General features: G+C 54.6%; 2 protein-coding genes across 7 annotated transcripts in view; one reads left to right on the forward strand and one right to left on the reverse strand.

The window, feature by feature from the left end:
• Window positions 1–1,521: 1,521 nt before the first annotated feature.
• On the forward strand, window positions 1,522–11,037 carry FOXN4 (forkhead box N4). Its single transcript, XM_053669846.1, has 9 exons — window positions 1,522–1,532; window positions 2,494–2,639; window positions 4,522–4,646; window positions 4,746–4,856; window positions 5,172–5,299; window positions 5,955–6,051; window positions 7,098–7,305; window positions 8,394–8,786; window positions 10,135–11,037. Exons 1-9 carry the CDS (start codon window positions 1,522–1,524, stop codon window positions 10,392–10,394), a joined length of 1,479 nt encoding a protein of 492 aa, XP_053525821.1. The 3' UTR covers window positions 10,395–11,037.
• An 8,646-nt stretch (window positions 11,038–19,683) lies between these two features.
• Window positions 19,684–24,424, reverse strand: part of ACACB (acetyl-CoA carboxylase beta) — a 98,095-nt gene continuing 93,354 nt past the window's right edge. For all 6 annotated transcript variants that reach the window (XM_053669640.1, XM_053669639.1, XM_037156153.2 and 3 more), the window contains 5 exons: window positions 24,098–24,210; window positions 23,018–23,172; window positions 22,225–22,395; window positions 21,995–22,131; window positions 19,684–21,303 (listed from right to left, as the gene is read on the reverse strand). In XM_053669640.1, the coding sequence (XP_053525615.1) occupies window positions 21,177–21,303; window positions 21,995–22,131; window positions 22,225–22,395; window positions 23,018–23,172; window positions 24,098–24,210 (703 nt within the window). In that variant the 3' untranslated portion in view covers window positions 19,684–21,176. The remainder of the gene's footprint in view (window positions 21,304–21,994; window positions 22,132–22,224; window positions 22,396–23,017; window positions 23,173–24,097; window positions 24,211–24,424) is intronic.

Consider the following 24,424-nt stretch of genomic DNA (forward strand, 5'->3'; position numbering starts at 1 on the left):
AGTGAACCTCCAGGACGGGCGCACTTGGGGGGGGGGCAGAGGAAAGGTGAAAAGGGCAGGCCTAGCAGGGGAATGGCAGCGACGAGCTGTGGCGCAGGGACAGTGCGCAGGTGGGTGGTCGGGGGCGGGACAGACATCGATGGCCACAGTCAGCGGCTGCCCCTCACTTGTGGGAGGGGGGTGGGGCTGAAGAAATGGGGAGCCTGTGAAGTCCACGAATAGCAAGAAGAAATCAGGATAGCACCTGATTCAGCCCTTGCTGTGAGGCAGCCACGCGCTACGCGGTCACCTCGGTGGCCCTCGCCCTGTGGGAGATGGGCTGGGCGCATTTCCAGACTGCTCAGGGCTCGGTTTCTCTGTCTGTGAAATGGAGGCGGCATGGGGCCCCGGGCCTGGCATACAGGACGGACCCAATCAATGGAGGCCACCAGTGGCGGCGGCGGCGGCGGGGGCAGGTGTACGTGACCCCAGAGCCAGACCTTCCAAGTTCTTCCAGTCCCCAGGGGACTTGACTAAGATGATCACTAACATTAACGCTGGTGTTAATATTAATGACAGCTAAGTCAGACACTGTTCTGGGTGCTTGACCTGCATTAACACATTTAACCCTCACAACACCCTGTGAGATAGGAGCTATCTTTATGCCCATTTCACAGAGGAACAACTGAGGCTCGGAGAGGGTAAGTCCTCGCCCCCAGGGGACACGGGGAGCCGAGATCAGGATTAGAGCCTGGGCTCCTAACCACCGAGGCACAGTCTGTGAGACTCCCCGCCACCAGAGGTTCTATTCACGGTGCCCAGGAGCCTGGTTTGTTTATAAGTCGCCCCGCTACCACTTGGGGCTCTGGCGGGGCCCCCACCCTGAGCAGCCTGCCAGCAGGGCGCCGCTCCTCTCCTCCGTGTGGCCCCAGCACCCGGCAGGGTGGCCAGGGTCCTGGCAGCTCCAGCAGGTCACCGAGCAGGAGTGGGGCTCGAACCACCAGATGCTGGGGGTGAGGAGGGAGGGGTGGGGGCCAGGCAGGCACTCCTGACAGCGGGTGGCCCACTCCCTCAGCCTCACTCCATGGTCTCCACGGGCCTGAGGGGACAGATGGTGTCACCCGGGCCTGGGCGTGGCTGTCACCCGGCTAGATGAGTTACAAGCAGGCGGAAGGGATGGCGGCCGGGGCGGGGGGGCTGCAGAAACAATTGCACTGAGACCCCAGGACAATGGGGGGCACGCGCCACAGGGGCAACAGTCGTTTGTCACACAATGGGCCAACTGCCGACGCTGACACGGGCCGGCAGAGTTTTCAAATCGCTTCCTGGCCCTGTTTTCCTACAAGGCAGCCAGTCGTGGGGCGGCTGGGCAGTCACCTGATGCCGGGCTGAGGGCCCAGGCCCCACGACAAGTGAGCAGCAGTGGCCATGGCAACGCTAATTGTGACCCTAAAACAAGGAAAAAGAGAGCAGGAGAGATGGGAAGAAGGGCGGGGGAAGGGAGAGAGAGGAGGGAGCCCACCAGGCTCTGGCAGCCCGGCCATGGCGGGAGGGTGAGGCCAATGCCCCACTGTGGGTCCTGGGGAACACACACATGAGAGACCAGGGGCTTCCTTTCTTCTCTCTCTCTCTTCCCCCAGCTCAGTGGGGCCCCAAGGCACCTGTCTGTGAAACTGGGGCTTAGAATCTGGAGCATGGGGTCCTCAGAGCAGCAGGCAGATGGCCCCTGGGTGGCAGGGGGCAGGCGTGGTGGGGAATGGTGTGGGCGCCGGGCCAGCTGGCAGCCCCATTATAACCTGGACAAGATGCTGGTGGGGGGCCCAGTTCTCTCACAATTGGGGTACCTCTCTGGCACCCTCAGGGGACAGCCTTTTTCCTTCCATGGAAAGAGATGTTTTTGCTCATGAATCTGGTAAGCACTCCAGGGGAGGGTCCTAAATGGAGCCTTCGGGGGCTGCCTGGGGTCATGGGGAAGAGCCTGGGCTTCAGGCCACGTGGCCTGGGTTCCAGCCCCACCACTTCCTGATCCATGTGGTGGTCTTGGGCAAGTGACTCAGTATCTGAGCCTCGGTTTCTCCATCTGTAAAAGGGGGATATGAGCATATTCTTCTCTTGGGGTTGCTCAGGGAATTGAATGGGACTGTGCGTCTTGGGCACTGAGCCCAGTGCCTCAGTTTTCCCACTTGTAAAATGGGAATAATATTAATACTGACCTAATGGATTGACTGGGAACGTTAAATGTGTTAATACCTCTGATATGGTGCTCGGTACATCATACGTATTCAGCAGACACCTGTGTCTGTTACTGTGGGATAAGGACTAAGGAGTGTGTGTTTAGAGAGTGAATGAAGGAGTGATTTGAGGATGTGTGACCTGGCTGCCAAAGGGAGGGTCCTGGGGCCAGGACATGAGGATTAGGGGGGTGAGGGGCTAAGGGGGAGGCTTCAGAGGTTGGGGAGACCCCGGGAACTAGCCTGAGCTCCCCACCCCTCCCGAGCTCCTGCCCCCCTGCAGGCTCCTGGCCACCACCAGCGATGAAGACCTTCCTGGGGACCTGCAGTCACTGTCCTGGCTCACGGCTGTGGACGTGCCTCGGCTACAGCAGATGGCAAGTGGCCGCACGGACCTGGGCGGCCCTAGTGCGCCCCACCCACACCCAGGTAGGCTCAGGGGCAAGGTGGGACAGCATGAGGGTGGTACAGGGGAGGGGTGATACCTAGAAATGTCACCCAGCGGCAGGTCACTCTCCCTCTGGGCCTGTCTTTATAGCTATTGATTGTGCCTAACTCTGTCTTCCCCAGAGACGTGCGCTTCGTCCTTTTTCTCTCCACCACATGCCAGGCCCCTCGCGAGCTGCAGCTTCAGTGTGAAATAGGCAGACCCGCCCCTCCCAGCAGTCTGCATGCGTGGCCCCCGGGCCAAGCTCGGCCTGCAGCCTGCTTTTCTACAGCCTGTATGTTAAGAATGCCATTTACATTTTTCGAAGGTTGTAAAACAAAAACATATGGCCAGCAAAATCTAACATATTTTCGATCTGACCCCTCATAGAAGTTCACTGACCCCTTGGTCTAGAGATGAAGAGAAGACTAGGAGAGCGCCGGGCACAGGGGGCCTGACCCCGGAGGCGCTCCCAGTGAACGGCTGCAACCACGGCAAGGGGGTTAAATGCCTACAAAGTGCTCAGCAAAAACCATCAACAAAAGCACCTGTCTCACTACATTGAAAGTATTAATATTTGAAAAAAATGGGCACCTATGGTATTTCTGCCATTGAACAAATTGTTCTTGGCCAAAACATCTGTAGCACAGGTCAGCACACTTTTTCCAAAAAGAACCAGGTAGTGAATATTTTAGATTGTATAGGTCATTCAGCCATGGCAGTGCAAAACCAGCCATTGACAATATGTAAATAAATGGGTGTGGTTGTATGCCAATAAAACTGTATTTACAAGAACACGCTGTGGGCCAGATGTGGCCTGCCGGCCGTAGTTTGTCCACCTGTGATCCAGAATGCCTGAGGGGACAGTTGTGTGACCCAGGGCCTGTTCCCTCAGACCTGGTCCCTCATCTGTGATGAAAGGCTAACAGGACTGTCCTCATGGGGTGTTGTGAGCATTCAGTGCAGAAAGTGTCTTACACACAGTAGCTGTCCAATCAGAGGTAAGTGTGACATAAGGCAGCCCCTTCCTTCACTGTGTTGCCACGTACTTCCTGTGTGCCCATCACTTGCATTTGGAGCACTGAGTCACGTAATGGAGCTGAGGGCGTCTGGTCAGAGAGAGAAGGACAAGGCAGACAGACCAAGACACAAAGGATGAGCCTAGGTGGCAGCCAGAACTCAGGGGAGAGCTGAGGATCCCTGAAGGCTTCCTGGAGGTGGCCCAGGGCGGGATCATCTTGCAGGTCAGCTTCGTTTGACTGCAGGTGGCTACCTAAAATCAGTCTGGCACAGGGCAGATCTGTGATAGATTAGCAACGTCTGTCACAGGCCCAGCACGGGATGCCAGGGGGCTGTACACCTGCTATTCCTGAGCTAACCCTCGGCAGAGGAGCAGGGCTTGGCAAAGGGGCAAGGAGGCACAAAAGCAGCTGGCCCTGACCCTAGAGGCACTGGGGAACCGAGGCACGCTTTGTTGGAGGAAAGATGAACAATGAATTGATGTTTTAGCTTCATGAAAGACAGAAGCCAAGGTATTCAATACATCATCATTACCGTGGTTATTACTCGCGGCTCACATTTACTGAGACAGTATCGCACACTCAACAGTGTGCTAAGCACTTCACAGACATCATCTCATTTAACTGTCACAGCAATAAGGTAGGTAATGTCAGTAGCCCCATTGTACAGATGGGGAAACCGAGGCTGATCCACAGTTATACAGCCAGTAGGAACTCACTCTAAATAATTACACCTGAGGGAAGTGACTTGCTGAGCACCTCCTATGTGTCTGGCCCCAATGGTGTGGCACAGCTCTGTTCTCTGGAGGTGCCTGCGGCCGCCATTCCTCCAGCTCAGCCCCATCTCTCTGCTTTCCTTTTGCAGGTTCCTTGGCTGGGGTGGCTGACCTCCATGTGGGAGCCGCCCCGGGCCCCCTACTCCATGGCCCGGCTGGCATGGCTCCCCCAGGCATGCTGGGCCTGGGCCCCCTGGCCAGCCACAGAGCCGGCGTAAGTGCTGCTGCGTGGGCTGGGGAGAGGCCGGGGGTGTCCTGCAGGTCTGCTGTCTCTTCTGTCCCCCTGACCCTTTGTCTCCTCCCTGCCCCACAGATGAGCCAGTTCCCTGTGGGGGGTCAGCCCTCCTCCAGCCTGCGTGACCCACCGCAAATGTACTCTCCAGCTCCTCAAGGACGGTTCCCACTCCCCCCAGGCGCCCAGCAGGTACCAGGGGCTCGGAGGGGCTCCGGACTCAGAGGCAGACACCCCTGACTTTGACCAGCTAGGGACCTCTCTGAGCTTCAGTTTACTCAGCCGGGACATGGGGGTAACGTTCTCCACTGAGTCCATGTTCTGGGGCCCTTCATTCTCCCAAAAAGCCCTGCCAACGTGGAGACAAGGTTGTCTCCAGGGGTTGTAACCCCCCATCTCATCTTGCTTCTCTAGACTGGGGTGGGGGCGGGGTTACTGTGAGTGATTTGTGCTCTCTCTCACCTTCTCTCTCTCTGCTACCTGTGCCCTGCCCCTGCCTGCGGGAAGTGCCCTCCTGTGGGCCTGTATGGCTCCCCGTTTGGGGCACGACCTCCCTACCCCCAGCCCCGCATGGCTGTGCACTCATCTCAAGAACTGCACCCCAAACACTACCCCAAGCCCATCTACTCATACAGGTGAGGTCCAGGGTGGGCCGGGCCAAGGGGGTTTGAGGAGGAGAGGGGTGAAGGATGCCTTCAGGGCACCTCAGACAGCGAGATGTGGTGGCCCAGACTTCCAAGGGGGAGGTTTGGGGGACTGGGGAACCCCCAGGTGGGATATGCTCTCGGGAGAGACCATAACGTGAGCGGTCAGTTCCCCAGAGAGGAGAATCTACCCCAGAACTGAGCCCAGGACTACACTCTGTCCCTCACAAGCTGTGTGGCCTTGGGGAAGTGGCTTGGCCTCTCTGAGCTTCAGTTCCCTCTGATGTCTAAAGTCAGCAAAATAAATAGCACTGTGTGTCTCACAAGATTTGGGGAGGGGGGCGGTAAACAGCATAGTTAAAGTCTAAAGGCCCATAGACATTTACTAAGGGGGAGGGGAAAAGAGAGGAAAAGATGAGGTTTCTCAAACTGATACCAATGGCTGAGCTCAGGGTCAAGGAAAGGAGCAGGGACCAAGGAAGATGCAAGGCCATGAAGAGGTATTTATGGTCAATGCTGCATGAGTGTAGGGGCAGGTACCAAGGGCGGGAGGCAGCAAGTAGGGCAGGCTCCCTGGCAGAGGCACCTTGGGCTGTCAGCCTGAGACACCTCCCTCATGCCGGGCCTGCCCACCCTTTGCCTCCAGCTGTCTGATTGCCATGGCCCTCAAGAACAGCAAGACTGGCAGCCTGCCTGTGAGCGAGATCTACAGCTTCATGAAGGAGCACTTCCCCTACTTCAAGGTGAGGAGCCCAGCCCAGGTAGGGGTGCTAGGGCTGCTCTGACCTCTGCCTAACCCTGTCAGACCCAGCAGCGCCCCCAGGACAAACTGAGCCGCCCTTTTAGGCCCTGGCTACCTCCGTAGACCTGGCAGGAAGGACACTTGCACATGCGCCCTCACACAGACATGGGCCCAACGATCCAGGGAGAGAAGGGGGAATTTGAGCTGGGCTCTGATGGATGAAGAGGAGCTCACTAGGCATCCCAGGGGCAGAGGGTAGAGGGGTCCGCCTAGTTGTTCAGCACAGACTCAGTAAAATATAACGATGATGCAAAACGGACCTGGTGAGAGCCTCAGTTTCTTCATCTGGAATCGGGGGCAGAACAATGCCCAGCCGGCCAGGTTAGTAAGGATTCTGCCTGTGAAGGGCCTGCAGCACCTGGCACGTGATTGGCCATCAGTAATGTTACCCTTGTTGGCATCACGCAATCAAGGGAACAAGAAGTCAGAGGGAAATAAGCTTGGGGTCCCTAACCTGGAGAGTGTCCTTAGCAGCAATATTGTAGCATAGTGGTATATGGGAGTGGGGGAGGCAGGGGGGGAGGGGGGAGAGCAGAGAGAGAATAGGGTAGGGCGTGAGGTCCATTACAGTATCTAGTTACCTAACAATAAAGTAAGAGCATTTAAAAATAATTGGCATTTCATACACTTGGCCAGTTATTCATGTATTAGCATCATCCCGCTCGCTCGCTTCCTGCGTGGGAGAGAAAGAGTGGGAAACCCAGCAGCTGTAGGCCTTGTTCTCATGTGGTAACAAAGGCTGGAGTTGAACTGCAGTTGCCCCTTGAATCAGACTAGTGGCCCTCCACTTTGCCACAGTCCAGACCACTCTCTCTTGTCTTCCCAACTCAAGGTTGAGTGTTAGACAATGTCATTTAACCCTGCCACCACCCCCCCCACCACGCACTGCCCCTCTAGGCCCGAGTTGGCCATGCCCCCTGGAGGGGAAGGAGGGGCTTACAGAGAAGTTTCTGGAGGGCTCTGCCGCCTGCCTCTTTCTCCCCACAGACAGCACCTGACGGCTGGAAGAACTCGGTGCGGCACAACCTGTCCCTGAACAAGTGCTTTGAGAAGGTGGAGAACAAGATGAGCGGGTCCTCGCGCAAGGGCTGCCTGTGGGCCCTGAACCTGGCGCGCATCGACAAGATGGAGGAGGAGATGCACAAGTGGAAGAGGAAGGACCTGGCGGCCATCCGCCGGAGCATGGCCAACCCTGGTGAGGCCCCCTCCCCCCCAGTAACGAGTCCCCACTACTGCAGCGGGCACATGGGCGCCTGGCGGATGCCCCTCCCTCTGCCCGTGCATGACACCTGCCGCCCCCCCACGGCGCTCCAGTGACTGGTCAGTGGAGGTGCCTGGCCAGACACACGAAGGGCTGTTGAGTCTCACTGAGCAACCCCTGGCCTCTCACTCAGAAATGCTGAGTTAAACAACCATGGGGGAAGGCTGCGTTCTCACCTTCTAACACGTTGGCACAGCTTTACAAAGTACGATCGGCCCATGTGGGGGGAAACCGGCGCCTGCGCGGACAGTGCGCAGGAAGGCGCGCTGTTCGGCCTTTCCAGGGCGAAGCGGCAGATTACAGCTCACGGCAGATCAGCAGCATCCCGCGACTCCCGGCCCACAGAGAGCTCTGGGGTCGGGCTTGAGGCCCAGAGCCACCTCTCACCCAAGTGTAGTGTGACGTCCTTGGGCAGGCCACTTCAACTTCTAGATTCTAAGCATTCTCGTTCCTAAAATGGGTGCAACCCAAGTAGGTCTTGGGACCCTTGTGGTCTGGTCTCAAAATGTGTATATAGTCAGTGAGGTACAAGCCAACAACCGGAAGTAACTGGAGAGCAATTTCAGTCTCGTTTGTACTCAGTAGCAGGGAGGAGGGCCCAGTTGAACCCAGAGCCACACTTCCCACTGTCTACGCAGCAGCAGGGACTGGCCAGGCCCCGTGCGTGTTCATGTTGTCCCACAATCCCTGCCTCACCTCCCTCTTGCAGGGCTGTTCTGAGGTTCAAGGGCAGTCCCGGAGTTACAGGACCGTCCGCTGGGGCACTCTCCTCATGAGAGGAGCCAACATCATTACCCAAGGCTCCTCTCATTCCTCAGAGTTCCTACAGTTTGTGGTTTCACTGCATTTCCATAGTAACCCTGTGCAGTCTGTGATGCCGTCTCTTAGATAAAGAGGTTCACAGAAGCCAGAGGCTTTGCTAAAGCCACCCAGGTGATAAGGCTGGGCCTTGAACCCGGGCGTGGGCTAGAGCCCTGAAACTGTCCTGTGGCCTCTCAGTGACCTCTCCCACTTGCCTGCAGAGGAGCTGGACAAGCTGATCTCAGACCGGCCTGAAAGCTGCCGACGCCCCGGCAAACGGGGGGAGCCCAGGGCCCCTGTGCCAACCCACGCTACCACGGTGGCCATGGCCCATGGCTGCCTGGCCGTCTCCCAGCTCCCGCCCCAGCCACTGATGACCCTGTCCCTGCAGTCAGTCCCCCTGCACCACCAGGTCCAGCCCCAGGCACAGCTGGCCCCAGACTCTCCTGCCCCGGCCCAGACCCCACCCCTCCATGCCCTGCCAGACCTGAGCCCCAGTCCCCTCCCGCACCCAGCCATGGGAAGGGCGCCTATGGACTTCATCAACATCAGCACCGACATGAACACTGAGGTGGATGCCTTGGACCCCAGCATCATGGACTTTGCTCTGCAGGGTGAGGCTGGAGGAATGGGTGGTGGGAGCAGAAGGGGGAGGGGAAGAGGTGGGGGAGGGGAAGAGGTGGGGGCGGCAGAAAGACAGAGAGGGCTGTCTGCATTTACCTCCCCCCAGCTCATTCCTTCAACAAACACTTCCCAGCCACCTAGGAATAGCAGACTACACCGAGCATTTAATGAGCACTTACTGTATACCAGGCATCTTGCCAAGCATTTCACAGGCAGCGTCCCCCCTCATCCTACAAGTCCTGTGGGTCCACTGCCATGTCACATCCCCATCCACCAGGGAGGACACTGAGGCAAAGTGAAGGCCCAAGGTCACCTGGCTAGTAAGTGGCTGAGCCAGGACTTCAGCTGGGTCCAACTGACCCCAAATGTAACTGCTTCAGCTTGCATGTGCCAGCCTCGCGCCAGGTCACAATGACCTGCTGTGCCGGACATGTGGTCATCCTCGATACAGGGGAACAAATGAGTGAATGAACAAGGGAAGTTCAGGTTTCAGCGAAGGCTCGTGATTCATCCACGCACTGAGACAGGTGTACCTACTAAGTGCCAGCCCATAGCCTCTGCCCTCCAGGGATGTCTAGCGAGGAAAATGGACAAGTCAGTGGGGTAGTCAGTCAGTCAGAGCTGTGAAATGGGTATATTTGGACCTCTCCCTGGGTAACTGTGCTGTTCAACTACTATGAAGAGAGGAAAATTGTCCCCTGGCTTTGACCATGGTGGTGACACTTAGTGAGGGCTCCGTGTTTTCCACACATCCCCTAGAGCAGGGGTGCCAAACTCATTTTCACCGAGGGCCACATCGGCCTCAAGGTTGCCTTCAAAGAGCTGAATGTAATTTTAGGACTGTGTAAATGTAACTCCTTAACAGTTAAACAAGAGCTCAGCGCTGCCACCGAGTAGAAACAATTTTCCAGACCATATAAAATAAAGTGGAGGGCCGGGTTCAGCCCGCGGGCCTGTGTTTGCCACCTGCACCCTGGTGGAAGTGTTGGGGTGGGTTCTCAGGTCACCTCTACTTCGTTCTGGGGAGCCCAAGGCTCTGGGACAGAAGTGACGTCCCCAAGGACACGCAGTGGGAAGGTGAGGGCTGGGGCTGGACCTCTGCCTTCTCTAAGCTGTTCTCTTGCAACATGCAACTTATCTTTCCTAACTTTATTTTTTAACTTTATTTTTATTGCCGACACTATCATAGAGGTCCCCATTTGCACCCCCCTCCCATGCCCACCTCCCTCCAGGCCTTGCCCTTCCTGCAACATGCGACTTTAAAACCCAGAGGGGGGATTCAAACTTGGGTCTCTGTGACATGGAGCCGGCTCACCTAAGCGCTTTTGTCTTTGAAAGGAAACCTCTGGGAGGAGATGAAGGACGAGGGCTTCAGCCTGGACACGCTGGGAGCCTTCGGAGACTCGCCCTTGGGCTGTGAGCTGGGGGCCTCGGGCCTGGCCGCCGTGTCCGGCAGCAGTGGCCAGTCCTTCCCAGACTTGCAGGTGACGGGTCTGTACACCGCGTACCCAACCCCGGACAGTGTGGCCGCGGCAGCCGCCACCTCCTCCTCTCAGTACCTGGGGGCCCCAGGGAACAAGCCCATAGCCCTGCTTTGAGACGACGGCCTCCACGCAGGTCAGACGGACAGGGGACAGTGGACAAGCATCCTGACCTCCCCCGAGACCTGGGATGTGAGGCCTCCATCCCGCTTCCCTGCTGGACTCCCCCCCCACGACCTGCAGCCCACTGTGGGACGCCTTGGTGCAGCCGGGGAACACCTGGGAAGTGTGAAGGGAAACCCTTTAATTTATTCTTCTTGGATGAAACACCTGCCTCAGCCTCAAAGGGACGGGCCCTGAGGCCCAGAGAGGAGCTGGCGACTAACTTCTCTTGGACTGGAACAGGCTGAATGAACTTTCCAAAACGGGCTCCTGCCCCGCCGGCCACCAGGCCCGCTTCTGCGGTAGTCTATTAGGAGCGCATAGAGCAGATCCCCGGGCCACATGGCCCTGCGTACATTTATTTATATTTATTGGAGCCCAATCAAACCACCTCTTCGAATCCAGCCCGTAGGCCCTGGAACGAGACTCGCTGGCCTGCCTCTGCAGCCCGGCAACCCTAATGCCTAAACCATCCACGAATCAGATGCCCAGCTGGCTCTTAATTGCTTTGCAGCCTTGGGCTGCTGTTTAGGACAAACAAGCACTTTTGATACCATGAAACATCCTGTTTTTTAAAATTAGGGACCGGATAGTTTTCTAGCTGCTCAGCCATGATTCAGTGCTCCCCTCGTGGACCCAAGAGGGGAGGTGCCAGAGTTCTGGGTCCCCATGGGCTTTCTAAGGGCCAGTCAGACAGGAGTGGGGGATGGTGGAGGGCTATTCACACTGGAATTTAAGATGCCCCTCTGGAAAGAAAGCAAACTGAACCACGTAAAGCTGGACCCACGCCGTGAGCGGGGGCTGGCAAAACTGCACCCCAGAGGGGGTATTGGCACTTCTGGCCTTTTTCATTGTCCTGTGACTGTTTTAATGTTTTTTTCTCTTGTTGCCAATTACTGACTTTCCAAGTGGTAGGTTCTGCAGACAGGTGGGTTAGAGGGGAGCCAGGTGAGTAGCCTGGAGAAAAGAGAAAGTCCTTGAGGACCTCCCAGCTCGGTTGAGACTGAGAAACTCAGCAGTGGCTCATAGCGCAGTTCCCCTGCCCAACGACTGATTTGATTCAGCTGAGGGCTCCTGTGCACGAGAGTTTCCCCAACCCCAGAGCCAGAACTTTCCGACTGACCAGCAGGTCTGCCAGCCACCTGGGAGACTTGGTGTCCAGCCCATGTTGAAGAACCACCTTTAAGTTCTTCTGCGTTCTGGAACTTCCCACCGAGCTCACTGTCTTTAGACGCAGCCCAGCTGCTCTGTGTGACCTGATGCCCCCGGAAGTTAAGGTGTTTGGGTGGTTCGCTAAGACCCCGTGTTCGGTGGCGGCGAGACTGTAAGCGTAGTGTTGGTAACTGTCTTCTGTCAATAAAGGCTGAACGGCAGCTCTGTGGCTCTGAGGAAGGTATGGGGGGGAGGACAACACACCCTTCACAGGTCAGACCCCTTTTACAGGTGAGGAAACCGAGGCCCAGAGGGCCGACACCACAGCCACGCTGAGTCTAGGTCTTTCGACACCAGAAACTAGGAGGAGTTTGTCATTATCAAAGAAATGAGCACAGCTGCCGCTCACTGTCCCTCAGTGCCAGGCTCCAGACAGGCACGCTCTCAGGCGGGGACGTGACTCCGGTTCTCGGTTCGGAAAGGGGAGGCCCAGAGAGGCTGGGTGGGACTCCCGGTCACAGGAAGAGGCCGCACTGAGTTCACGGTGCCAGACTGCAGACCATGGCTGCGCGGTACATGGGTGTGAGCTGTTGCGCCCCAGGCCTCCGTCCTCGAGACGACCCTAATGGGTGTGTCATCGGTTATTACTCCCGTTTGCAGATGAAGAAACTGAGGCATTAAGCAGGTGACTTGCCACCCAAGATAACAGCAGAAGGGTGTAGTCAGGAGTCTTAACTCTGAAGCATGGCTTGTGGGCTCCCCCCATGTGACACTTGGCAAGTAAGAAGGGGCTGCGGAGGCATTAGGAAGTGCTGCAGGGCTGGAGACCCAGCGGGAGCCAGGGAGAGAAGCCCGCACGGCCACCCTGGGCTGCCTTTCTCTCCCTGCACCCCTCTTCTTGGCTCCAGGTGGCCCTGTGGTTCAGGCCCAGCCAAAGAAGGCATCACGGCCTCCAGCTGCCCCCCAGTGACTGGCTGGAGTCAGAGGGCAAGTGACCTCCCCCCGGCCACATGGGCCACAACCAGTGAACATCACCCCAGGGACTTTGTAGTGATGGGGTGGGGACCCTCCCGGGGCGCTAAAGTGGGGGGGGGTCACCAGGTGAAGAGGGCCAGCAGCCCCCATGGGTCTCACACCCATTCCTCACCCAGCCGGCAGGGCCAGGTGTGCACGGTCAAGGCAACCACACCAGGGTCACAGAGTCACAAGCAGGGACCCCGTCGACTGACGGGAGGAACAAGGCTTCTCAAAGGTTCTCTCTGGAGGGGGCAGCAAACGGGATGAACACAAACGCCACTGCTGGGGCACCTCCCCCAAACAGCACAGCAGCGCCCCCAGGTGGCGGGGTGGCCCCGCCTCCCACACAACAACACTGAGGCTCAGAGAGGGCACTCGTGCGGCTTCTCTCCCCCGGCCCCATGAGAAACCGTCCACATTCTAATGCATGTGGGGACTCACCCCGTGTTACATGCACCGCTACACGCACCGCCACACGCTCACCATCTGTCCCTCCTCTTCCTCCTCCCCATGGGGCAAGGCTGTTCTCGAGCCCTGCGTTGGGCAGAGGGACACCCCCCCGCCCCAGTAGTGGCCACATCCTACTCCCCAGAACCCGTGACCACGTTACATGAAATGGGATTTAGGCAGCAGCTGGAATTAAGTTTGCTAATCAGCCACCCTTCAGACAGAGTGTTCTGGATTTCCCAGGTGAGCCCGGTGCAACCACGGGGTCCTTATAAGTAAAAGAGGGAGGCCGGAGGGTCCCTGTCAGCTGTGAAGGTGACAATGGGGCCTCTAGAAGCCAAAAAAAGGAAACAAAAAATAAAGAATCCTCTCCCAGGGCCCCCACCCAGACTGCAGCCCACCAGCACCAGACTTGGGCTCAGCAAGCCCCGCCTCACACTTCTGACCTTCCGGGACTGTAGGAAAACAAACCTGTTGTTTTTAAGCCACTGAATTTGTGGTGATTGTGGCGGCAGCCACAGGAAACAGACACGCCCTTTTTACAGAAGAGGAAACTGAGGCTCAGAGTGGCTGAGCAGCTTACCTGTGCTGAGGGAAGGGGAGAGGTGGGATTCCAGCCAGGCTGCTTCCCGAGTCCCCGAGTCTCGGGCCATGGACGGACCAGCTGCTGGCTGGGTTCCGGCAGAGCCACGCCTCGGAGGGCAGGTCTGCAGGTCTGCAGTCTCCTTCCGCGGCTGCCTAGGGTAATGGCGGCTCATTCACGGAGGTTTAGGGAGGGAGATAAAAGATAGGGTCAGAAGTAGGACATGAAGTTTTGGGGCCAGACATTGCCACCTCCGAGCAAACCTGAATGCCGGGCCTCCCGCCCAGGTGTCACCACCTGAGGCTGGAGGTGGCAGCATGAACACCAAAACTGGGGACTGGACCGTGGAGAACTCCCTGAGCGGAAGGAAGGAAGGAAGAAGGGAGGGAAAGAGGCAGGCAGGCGCCCTGCTGGGCAGGACGAGCTGGGTGGGTGAGGGACGTGGAGACAGAATTGGGGAATGAAAGGCTTTCTCATGGGGTCTGTACGTCTCATCCATGATGTTTAAGGGATGCAAGTAAAAAGATTCAGTGACTTGAGTTAAAATTACACTCCATCCATTAGGATGGTTACTACTGGGTTGGCCAAAAAGTCTGTTGCATTTTTTCCCCCTGTGACAGTTCTCATAGCCCTTAGTTGTCTTTAACTTCATTTGAAACCATTTTGTTAGATTGTATCATGACAGCTGTCTATCAGCATGTGTTTAAAAAAACTTATCAAAGTTGGTGAACTTTTGTGCAGCCGTTTAATAGTGAAGATGGAAGAAGGTACGCGACATTTTCAATGTATTATGCCTTATTGTTTCAGCAAAGTAAAAAGGCAACTGAAACACAAAAAAAGATTTGTGCAGTGTATACAGAAGGTGCTGTGATTGATCGAACGTGTCAAAAGTGGTTTGCAAAATTTCCTGGTACTAAGATGGAGGCATAGGTGGATAAGCCGTGCCTTCTCACACAACCAAGTTTAGAGACAACTAAATATTAGCAACAGAAAACACAGCCAGAACACGGAAAATTGAACTTTTCGGAAGTCTGTTAACAACGAATTCTTCAGCCTGACCGGTAAGGGGCGAAACCAGCAGCTGATGGAGCGGGGTTGCACAGGAAATCTCGGTCAGACGGACTCAGGCATGCGGAATCCAGGCGCAGGGTTGGACCTAGTGAGTGACCAAGCCAGCAACAGCGGGGAAACAGCGAGGGAGCAGGGCTGCGGGTTGACTGTGGTCGCACATTGGTGCGCGGATAGACGAGCGAGGGAGTGGGTGATTGGACCGGGACCCAGCCGGTCCCCGCGGCAAGCGGCAGTGGAGGGCACCGCCATTTCCCTGCTCTGACCCCACCTCCACATATAGCATCATAACCCAGCGAGTGTGAGTGGCCCGGCCCAGGTGAACCACCTAAGCCTCTGCTCCTCACCTAGCGGCACGAAACAGCAGAGGGGGCCGCCATTTCCCCGCTCTGACCACGCCCCCACATACAGCGTCACAACCCAGCGACCCGGGAGTTCAAGGAGCCGCTTCTCACACTTAAAGGGCACGAACAGACCAAAAATGGCTCAAGAAGATCTCAAAGCCCCAGAGCCTATAAATCTAAGCAATGAAGAAATAGCAAAACTCTCAGGCGCAAAGTTTAAAACACTGGTGATCAGGATCCTCACAGAACTGGTTGATTATAGCCACAAATTAGACAAATATATGAAGGCGAAACTAATTGAAATGAATGGAATTGCACAGGACACCAATAGCAATGAGAAGGAAACTGGGACTCAAATCAATGGAGTGGACCAGAAGAAAGCAAATAATGGCCAAACAGAAAAGAGTCAAGAAGCAAGAATTCAAAGAAATGAGGAGAGTCTTAGGAACCTCCAGGACATCTTTAAACGCTCCAACATCCGAATTATAGGGGTACCAGAAGGGGGAAAGGCACAGCCACCAGTGGAAAACTTATTTGAACAAATAATAAAGGAGAATTTCCCCAATCTGGCAAAGGAAATAGACTTCCAAGAAATCCAGGAAGCTCAGAGAGTCCCAAAGAAGTTGGACCCAAGAAGGAACACACCAAGGCACATCATAATTACATTAGCCAAAATTAAAATGAAGGAGAGAATCCTAGAAGCAGCAAGAGCTAAGGGGACAGTCACCTACAAAGGAGTCCCCATCAGACTGTCAGCAGATTTCTCAAAAGAGACCTTACAGGCAAGAAGGGGCTGGAAAGAGGTATTCCAAGTCATGAAATCCAAAGACCTACAACCAAGATTGCTCTATCCAGCAAAACTTTCATTTAGAATGGAAGGACAGATAAAGTGCTTCTCAGATAAGATCAAATTCAAGGAGTTCATCATCACCAAGCCCTTATTATATGAAATGTTAAAGGGACTTATCTAAGAAAAAGAAGTTAAAGAAACATGAACAGTGAAAGGGCAGCAAACTCACAGTTATTAACAACCACACCTAAAACAAAAGCAACCTAAAAGGACAGCTAGATCAGGAGTGGAAACATAGAAATGAAGATCTCAAGGAGGGTTAGCAACAGGGGAGTGGGAGGAAAAGGAAGGAGAAGGTACAGAAAATAAGTAGCATAGACAGTAGATAGAAAATAGATGGGGGGGCAAGAATAGCATGGGAAATATAGAATCTGAAGAACTTGAGACACATGGACATAAACTAAAGGGGGGGGTAATGGTGGGCATGGGGGGTAGGGTGGAGGGGAATGAAGGGGGGAATAGAACAACTGTAACAGCATAATCAATAAAAAAATTTTTTATAATTTAAAAAAAAATTCCTGGTACTATTGCCATTTCGGCCAAATAACTCTTTGCTATGGGGCTGTCTTATGCATTGGAAGCTGTTTAGCAGCACCTCTGGCCTCTACCCACTAGAAGCAGTAGTGGGAGATAGTCAACATACTCAAAATATCCAAATTAATGAAGTTAATGATGAAAATGAAAAATGTGTCTTTTATAGGATGGAAAAAAAAAATCCCAACTTTTTGGCCAACCCAATACTAAAAAGAAAAAGCCCAGACTTCCGCCAAGATGGAGGCATAGGTGGATGTGCCGTGCCTTCTCACACAACCAAGATTAGAGAAAACTAAATATTAGCAACAGAAAACACAGCCAGAACACGGAGAATTGGAACTTTTCGGAAGTCCGTTAACAACAAATTCTTCAGCCTGACCGGTAAGGGGCGAAACCAGCGGCTGGCGGAGCAGGGTTGCACAGGAAAATTCGGTCAGACGGACTCAGGCACGGAATCCAGGCGCAGGGTCGGACCTAGTGAGCGACCGAGAAAGCAACCAGGCGAGCGACCGCGGGAGAGACAGCGGGGCAGCGGGGCTGCGTGTTGACTGAGGTCGCGCATTTGTGCGCGGGTGGACAGGCGAGGGAGTGGGCGGTTGGACCGGGCCGGCAGGTCCCCACGGCAAGCGGCAGTGGAGGGCGCCGCCATTTCCCTGCTCTGACCCCATCTCCACCTACAGCGTAATAACCCAGCGACTCTGAGTGGCCCGGCCCAGGTGAACCACCTAAGGCGCTGCTCCTCACCCAGCTGTGAGAAACAGCAGAGGGGGCCGCCATTTCCCTCTCTGGCCACGCCCCCACATACAGCGTCACAACCCAGCGACCTGGGAATCCAAGGCGCCTTTTCTCACACTTAAAGGGCCCGAACAGACCAAGAATGGCGCAGGAGGATCTCAGAGCCCCAGATATAAATCTAAGCGATGAAGAAATAGCAAAACTCACAGACGCACAGTTTAAAACACTGGTGATCAGGATCCTCACAGAACTGGTTGATTATACCGACAAATTAGACAAATATATGAAGGCGAAACTAATTGAAATGAATGGAATTGCACAGGACACCAATAGCAATGAGAAGGAAACTGCGACTCAAATCAATGGAGTGGACCAGAAGAAAGCAAATAATGGTCAAACAGAAAAGAGTAAAGAAGCAAGAATTCAAAAAAATGAGGAGAGTCTTAGGAACCTCCAGGACATCTTTAAACGCTCCAACATCCGAATTATAGGGGTACCAGAAGGGGGAAAGGCACAGCCACCAGTGGAAAACTTATTTGAACAAATAATAAAGGAGAATTTCCCCAATCTGGCAAAGGAAATAGACTTCCAGGAAATCCAGAAAGCTCAGAGAGTCCCAAAGAAGTTGGACCCAAGAAGGAACACACCAAGGCACATCATAATTACATTAGCCAAAATTAAAATGAAGGAGAGAATCCTAGAAGCATCAAGAGCTAAGGGGACAGTCACCTATAAAGGAGTCCCCATCAGACTGTCAGCAGATTTCTCAAAAGAGACCTTACAGGCAAGAAGGGGCTGGAAAGAGGTATTCCAAGTCATGAAATCTAAAGACCTACATCCAAGATTGCTCTATCCAGAAAAACTTTCATTTAGAATGGAAGGACAGATAAAGTGCTTCTCAGATAAGATCAAATTCAAGGAGTTCATCATCACCAAGCCCTTATTATATGAAATGTTAAAGGGACTTATCTAAGAAAAAGAAGTTAAAGAAACATGAACAGTGAAAGGACAACAAACTCACAGTTATTAACAACCACACCTAAAACGAAAGCAAACTAAAAGGACAGCTAGATCAGGAGTGGAAACATAGAAATGAAGATCTCAAGGAGGGTTAGCAACAGGGGAGTGGGAGGAGGAGAAGGGGGGAGAAGGTACAGAAAATAAGTAGCATAGACAGTAGATAGAAAATAGATGGGGGGGGCAAGAATAGCATGGGAAATATAGAATCTAAAGGACTTGAGACACATGGTCATAAACTAAAGGGGGGTAATGGTGGGGATGAGGGGTAGGGTGGAGGGGAATAAAGGGGGAATAGAACAACTGTAACAGCATAATCAATAAAAAAATTTAAAAAAAAGAAAAAAAAGCCCATTAAGTAAGTGTTGGTGAAGAGCTGGTGGGATTAGAACCCGCTGCACTGCCAGTGGGAGCGTGCAGGGGTGCAGGTGTGGGAAAAGCAGTGTGAAGGCTTGTCGGAAAAATTTGACAGAATCACTGTAGGCCCCAGCCATTCTGCCTTCGGGCAGAAAGCCAACAGATGTGAAAACAGAGACTCGAACGAGTGTTTGTACACCTCCGTGCACAGCATTACTGGCAATCGTGGCTCAAACGTCCATCAGTGAGTAAATGGACAAATAGCACATGGTCCAGCCACACGTGGAATATTACTCGGCCTTGAAGAGGAAATTCGGACACACACTCTAGCACGGGTGTGCCTGGAGGTCCCTATGCAAAGCGAAATAGGCCAGTTACTGAAGGACAGATCCTGTGTGGTTTTGCACGTGAGGTTCCGAGAGGAGCCAGATTCAGAGACAAAGTAGACGGTGGCCGTCGGGGCTGGGGGATTCAGGAGGGGTTTGGGTTTGAAGGGCCTGGAGTTTCCAACTGAGTGAATAGAATGTTCTGGGACAGGTGGTGGTGGTGGCTATATAACCATGAATGGGCTTCGTGACACTGAACTTCACCATGGTGAATTTTGTTACGTGTGTTCTACCACAAGGAAAAAATAAAAACTGACTCCTAGGCTCTCGGCCTGTGCTTCCTGCACATGAAATGGCCGAGGCAAACCACGTGGGGCAGGGTGTCACCAGACAGAGAACGTCACTGGAGATGGCCTCTAGCTCCCCATCCAGAAGGGAGCCCCCTCTTTGCCAGTAACTGCTGTCCCAACCTCACCCTCGACTCAGCAGCCCAAAGGATCTTGGGGTCCCCAGTAAACATTTGACTTACAAATATACGTTTCATACTTCGCACAAAAGGGGGAGCACAGGGGCTGCAATGCAGCAGGAAGGTGGTCAGGGAAGGCTGCCCAGAGGAAGCCCCATTTGAGTTGGGTTTTGAGGGATGGGTAGGAGTCAGCCAGGCGAAGACCAGGGCAGAAGGAAGGGTGTTCCCGGCAGAAGTCAGTCGATGCTGCACACCTCAGCTGTTGCAGGAGGGCGGTGAACTCTGGGGAACGGCTCAGGGAGGCGGCCTGCCTTTTCCCATCCAGATAGTAAGTCAAGGCCAAAGCACTTCCTTTAAAAAATAATTTATTCCACACATCTCCTGGTAGGTTCCTCCGCCTGGTAGGTCCTGGGTAGCAGCTATTATTCAACGGGTTTCCCCTCCAGAACCAAGGAGGCGTCCCCCACATAGAAAACACTCAGTTCCCAAGGCAGCATGGATCCCCCCTCCCTAGCCTGGGGATGGGACGAGTAATTCATCTGTCTCCCACCCCTCATTGCCCCACGCCAGGGTGTCATTAGCTGATGACCAGACTATTTTTTTCTTAAACTCAGTCAGCCTCAAGCACCTGGCATGTGGGGGCTCCCCCCAGCCAACCTTGTCCTCCGAATTGGCCAGGTACAACACTGGGTGTCCTCAGACAAACTGCTCATCACTGAAGTGGGGTGGGGGCAACCCCCTCCACCACAGCCGGCACCTGGGGACGGATGGCAGGGCCAGGACGATGGCAGGCCCTGACGCTGTGCAGCCTTCAGAGCCAGGTGCTGGTGGGCGTGTCAAAAAGGCCTCCCTGAGCAAATGGGCGTGGCCCTGTCCTTGGAGACCAGCAGCTCCGCCCCTTGCGGTAGAGCCCACCATGGACCTCAAGGCAACAGGTGAGAGGTGACAGTGGCTTGAAAGGGCCCCCCCAAGGGGGTAGTGGCGATCACAGTGGTGATGCCTGTGAGCAGGCTGGGCTGTGCGTTTGGGGAGGGCTTTCCTCCACCCCCCGCAGTCCCGACAGGGCCGGAGGGCACATGGAAAGGGCACCCACCCTGCAGTGGCGGAGGGGCTTGTCCTTGTCCTCAGAGGGCTATGAGCCACGCAGAAGGGACCTCCAAAGGCCCTGGACCTCGGGGCCAGGCAGTTCCGCTCATTTTGCTCTTCTCGCTCAAAAACAGAGTCCCTGCTGACAAGTGCTAAGCATAGCCCACCAACGGGACACCCCTAGTGACTCCCTGGGGGGCATCTGGGGAACGAGGTTCCATTTCATTCTCTTTAAAAAAAAATCACTTGTACCCTTTCCTGGGTGATTTGGCAGTCTCCAAATAGCATCATTACAAAAAACAGGTTTCTCTCCCTCGTCTTGCTTCTGTATTTCTTTCCTTGGCCTCTTTATTCTGCTGAAACACAGAGGATGCTTATGTCAAGAGCTGGTCTCAAAGTAAAAAAATAAAAGATTCTGCGATGTGATAAAAATGAGCCTAAAAGGACACCTGGATCCGGGCCCTGGAAGGAAAAGGTAACTCGGGCACTTGGGTTCCACTCGATTCAGCGATGCAGCAAAAATGTCTTAAGAGACAAAATGAACAGTTCCCGAGGATGGAGAAGAGGCTCTTTCTGCTGGCAAGGGGGCACTCCTGACCGGTTTATTGAGACAGGAGTGTGTTGGGGCCAGTGACCCTGCAGAAATGCCTGGAACATTGTTTTAAAAAGCAAACCCAAGGTCCTGGCGAGGGCCTGTGGTCGACGGGTCGCAGGTTTTGTCCTGCCGGGTGCTGCGAGTGGCCAAGGGGCGGGGCTCAGGTAGAGGCGGAGCTGTCCACGGTGGACAGAAGGTGAGCCGCCCGGGCCCGCTCCGCCGGGCTGATGTGCTGGATCATGTACATCATGCAGTCCACAGCCACCTCGGGGTTTTCTTGGACCAGGCTGCAGGGGACAGGAGAGAAGGGTTGGGGGTCACAGCTGCCACTAGCTCAGTGGGCCTTAGGGTGGCCCTGAGAATCCCCGTGCAGGGCCATGTCATCATGTTCCCGAGTGGACAACCCGGAGATCCCAAACCTCTTCCTTCTGTGGTCACCGTGGGGGTGACAGTCCTGTGGGGGAGTCAGGACAGAATATGGCCTGGGGGTCAGAATGCCTTGAGGAATAACAGCAGACCCTCCTGGTCACTAGTTGTGTGACCTGAGGCATGTCATCTCCCCTGAACTTCAGCTTCATGCCCCAAATGGGGTCCCACATGGCCTACCACCTTCCTCTCAAGGGACCCCATGGGAATGGGGGGAGCAAATCGCCCAGGAAGGTGATACCAATGGGGAGCTAGCAGCCTGAGGCCTACTGATTTAGAAGATGGGTTCTCTAGCTGCGACCTTGGACAAGTCACCACAGACATTCCAACAACGGTCATGAATTGAAACCACTGCCTGCCCATGGCTCTGGGGAGTTGCAGCCTCTGTGCCGGGCCTGGGCCCTGGGCCGAGCTGTGGACCTCGATGCCCAAAGCTGAGCCCGAGCCCAGGGACGCTGCAGCGCAGTGGGTTCTGCTCTGGGGACAGGCAGCTGGAGGCCACCCCTGGCTCTACACTTGCTGGTAAGACCAAGGGACGGGCGGTCCACTCACCCCCGGATGGTCTTGAGCACCGAGTCTCGCTTCAGGTACTTGATGTTCTCGTGGATGGCGGAGCGCAGGCCGTCCCCCACCTGCCAGTGCTGCTCCAGCCACTGCACCACCATCTGGTTGTTGTCCCACAGGTAGGCCTGGGGAGGGGGCAGGGGCTGCCTCAGCAGGGTCCCAGAGAGGGACCCCGCTGCTGCGCAGGCCCACCCGCCCTGTCTCTGGCCCTGACCCACCTTGACAGCCCCCTCCGTCTCCACGAACCAGCGGCGCAGCATGGACTGGATGTGCACGTGGCTCAGCTCTCGGCTGACCTTCAGGATCTCCTGCTTGACCTGGTCCTCCAGCAGGAGGCGGCGCAGGCGCCAGTACAGGAAGGTGCGCGAGGTCTTCCACTCCAGGATGTCCTGCAAACAAGCACCAGGCCTGAGCACCAGGAGAGGGCAGATGGATACACAGGCACCATCCGTGGCGAGAGCCCTGCAGCGTGCACAGGCTCTGCAATGGTTCCCGTTTCACCGGACAGATGCTGAGGCCTGGGGAGACGAAGGCACCTGCCAGAGAAGTGGCATAGCCAGGACTTCGCCAGGTCTCTAGACTGGCTCACCAGGGTCATGGAGGGCTTAGGCAGGGCACTGGGGCAGCAGCTGCCTGCAGGATGTCCTCTGAGGGGTGGGGGTCGTCATGGTCAGTGAGTGGTGGGTGAGCACAGGACAGAAACACCGCTTCCCAAATCTGGCTCAGCGGTTAGAGACACACCCAGAGATCAGACTGTTCCCAAACCTCGCTGCCTACTGGAATCTCTTGGGGGAACCTAAAAAAAAAACCTGACGTCCGATTCCCACTCCAGAAATTCGGATTTAATTGGTTGGAAGAGCCACCTGGGCACTGGGTTTGTTTTTTAAGCTCCCAAGGTGATTCTAACATGTAGTGTTGGAGCCCAAATCTCTTCCCTGTGTTGGAAGCTATGTGACCTTAGGATGAGCCATTCACACCCGGCCCCCAGGGGCCACTGCTAGAGGCTCTTACAGAGATGACGCCCTTCTCCAGCATCCTGCCGGGGGTGTCGTGGAGGTCGGCGAACTGTACCGCCACCTGGTGGTAGATGGGCAGCAGCAGATCCTCCCGGGCCTTCAGCTGGCCCTCCAGGTCCTTGCGTTCCTTGTCGGAGAGTTCAGACTTTCCTGCAGGCCAGGGCAGAAACCAGAGTTTGCAGGACAGGCCTGCCGCATGCAGGGCAGCCCGAGCCTTCACTCTGATGGCACCCCCAAATGAAGCTGCTCACGCAGTGTCAGAAACACACCCACAGTGCCAGATGGCATTCAACTTGCAACTTTAATAACACTGCCCCCTTTCATCAGACCCACTTGGCAGGATACCAGCAGCTACTATTTTAGTACATATTACAAACTAGGTATAAGAAGAGACTATTATAAGTAACTCTAGGCCAATTTGACAACTTTGATGCAGTAGACAAATTCCTTGAACTATACAAACTATCAAAGCTCACCCAAGAGGAAACAGATAATGCCAATAGTCCTATACATAAGGAAGATAAATTTTTAGGTAGAGGCCTCCTACCAAAGAGTTAGAGAGAGAATGCCAATTCAAACTCAGAAAATAAGAGGGAACATTTCCCCTCATTCCAGCAGATCAGCATTACCATGATAACACACCAAAGAAATCTCACACACACACAAATCTTGGGAACAGCACAGTTACAAAGACACTGTCACCTAATATGGACTTGTAAAGAGAGTTACACCTGACGCTACGCGTGACAGAAAGCTATCACTCGAACAAAACTGGTAAAGGATGAATACTTTGTCTAATTGGAAATTCTAAGAGAACATTTTGGTGCCAAAATTCTGATGTTCCTCATTGGTCCAAAATACTTCAATGGTCATATTTTGTGTTCGATGAGAAATTCACGAAGGCACTGTGCACGTGTTTTAATGTTAAAGGGGTTCACTTGCTGTGTGTGGGCATTTAGAATCCCTCGCATGTCTGTAGCTGTGTTTTCCTGTGTCTTCACTTTACTCTTAACGGACTAGAAGCCCCCAACAACGGAGGGGCCCCTGAGAGGTGGTGCATTTTGGACCCTCTCACCAAACTGCTCCACGAGCTTCTTGTAAGTGCTGTCGATCCTTCTCATGGCCTTTACCAGGTCTTTCTTTCGGAACTTAATCTCCACTGTTCCCTCCGGCTCCAGGACACCCCCCCTGAAGAAAAAAAAGAGGCAGGGGTGAGGTGTGTGAGGGGGTCCCCCAATAAGTGACAGACAGCCAGGGACATGGGGCTGAAGCAAGAGGACCAGGAAGTCTGGGTGTCTGTTCTTAGCTCTTTCACGGACTCACCGTATGACCTTGGGCAACTCATGTTCCCTCTCTCATCTGCTTCTGCATCCATAACATGAGGAATTGAGTCTACTTTTTA

Source organism: Artibeus jamaicensis, unplaced genomic scaffold (assembly GCF_021234435.1).
Source record: "Artibeus jamaicensis isolate MK-2021 breed Jamaican fruit bat unplaced genomic scaffold, CSHL_Jam_final contig_525, whole genome shotgun sequence".
Classification (NCBI taxonomy): Eukaryota; Metazoa; Chordata; class Mammalia; order Chiroptera; family Phyllostomidae; genus Artibeus; species Artibeus jamaicensis.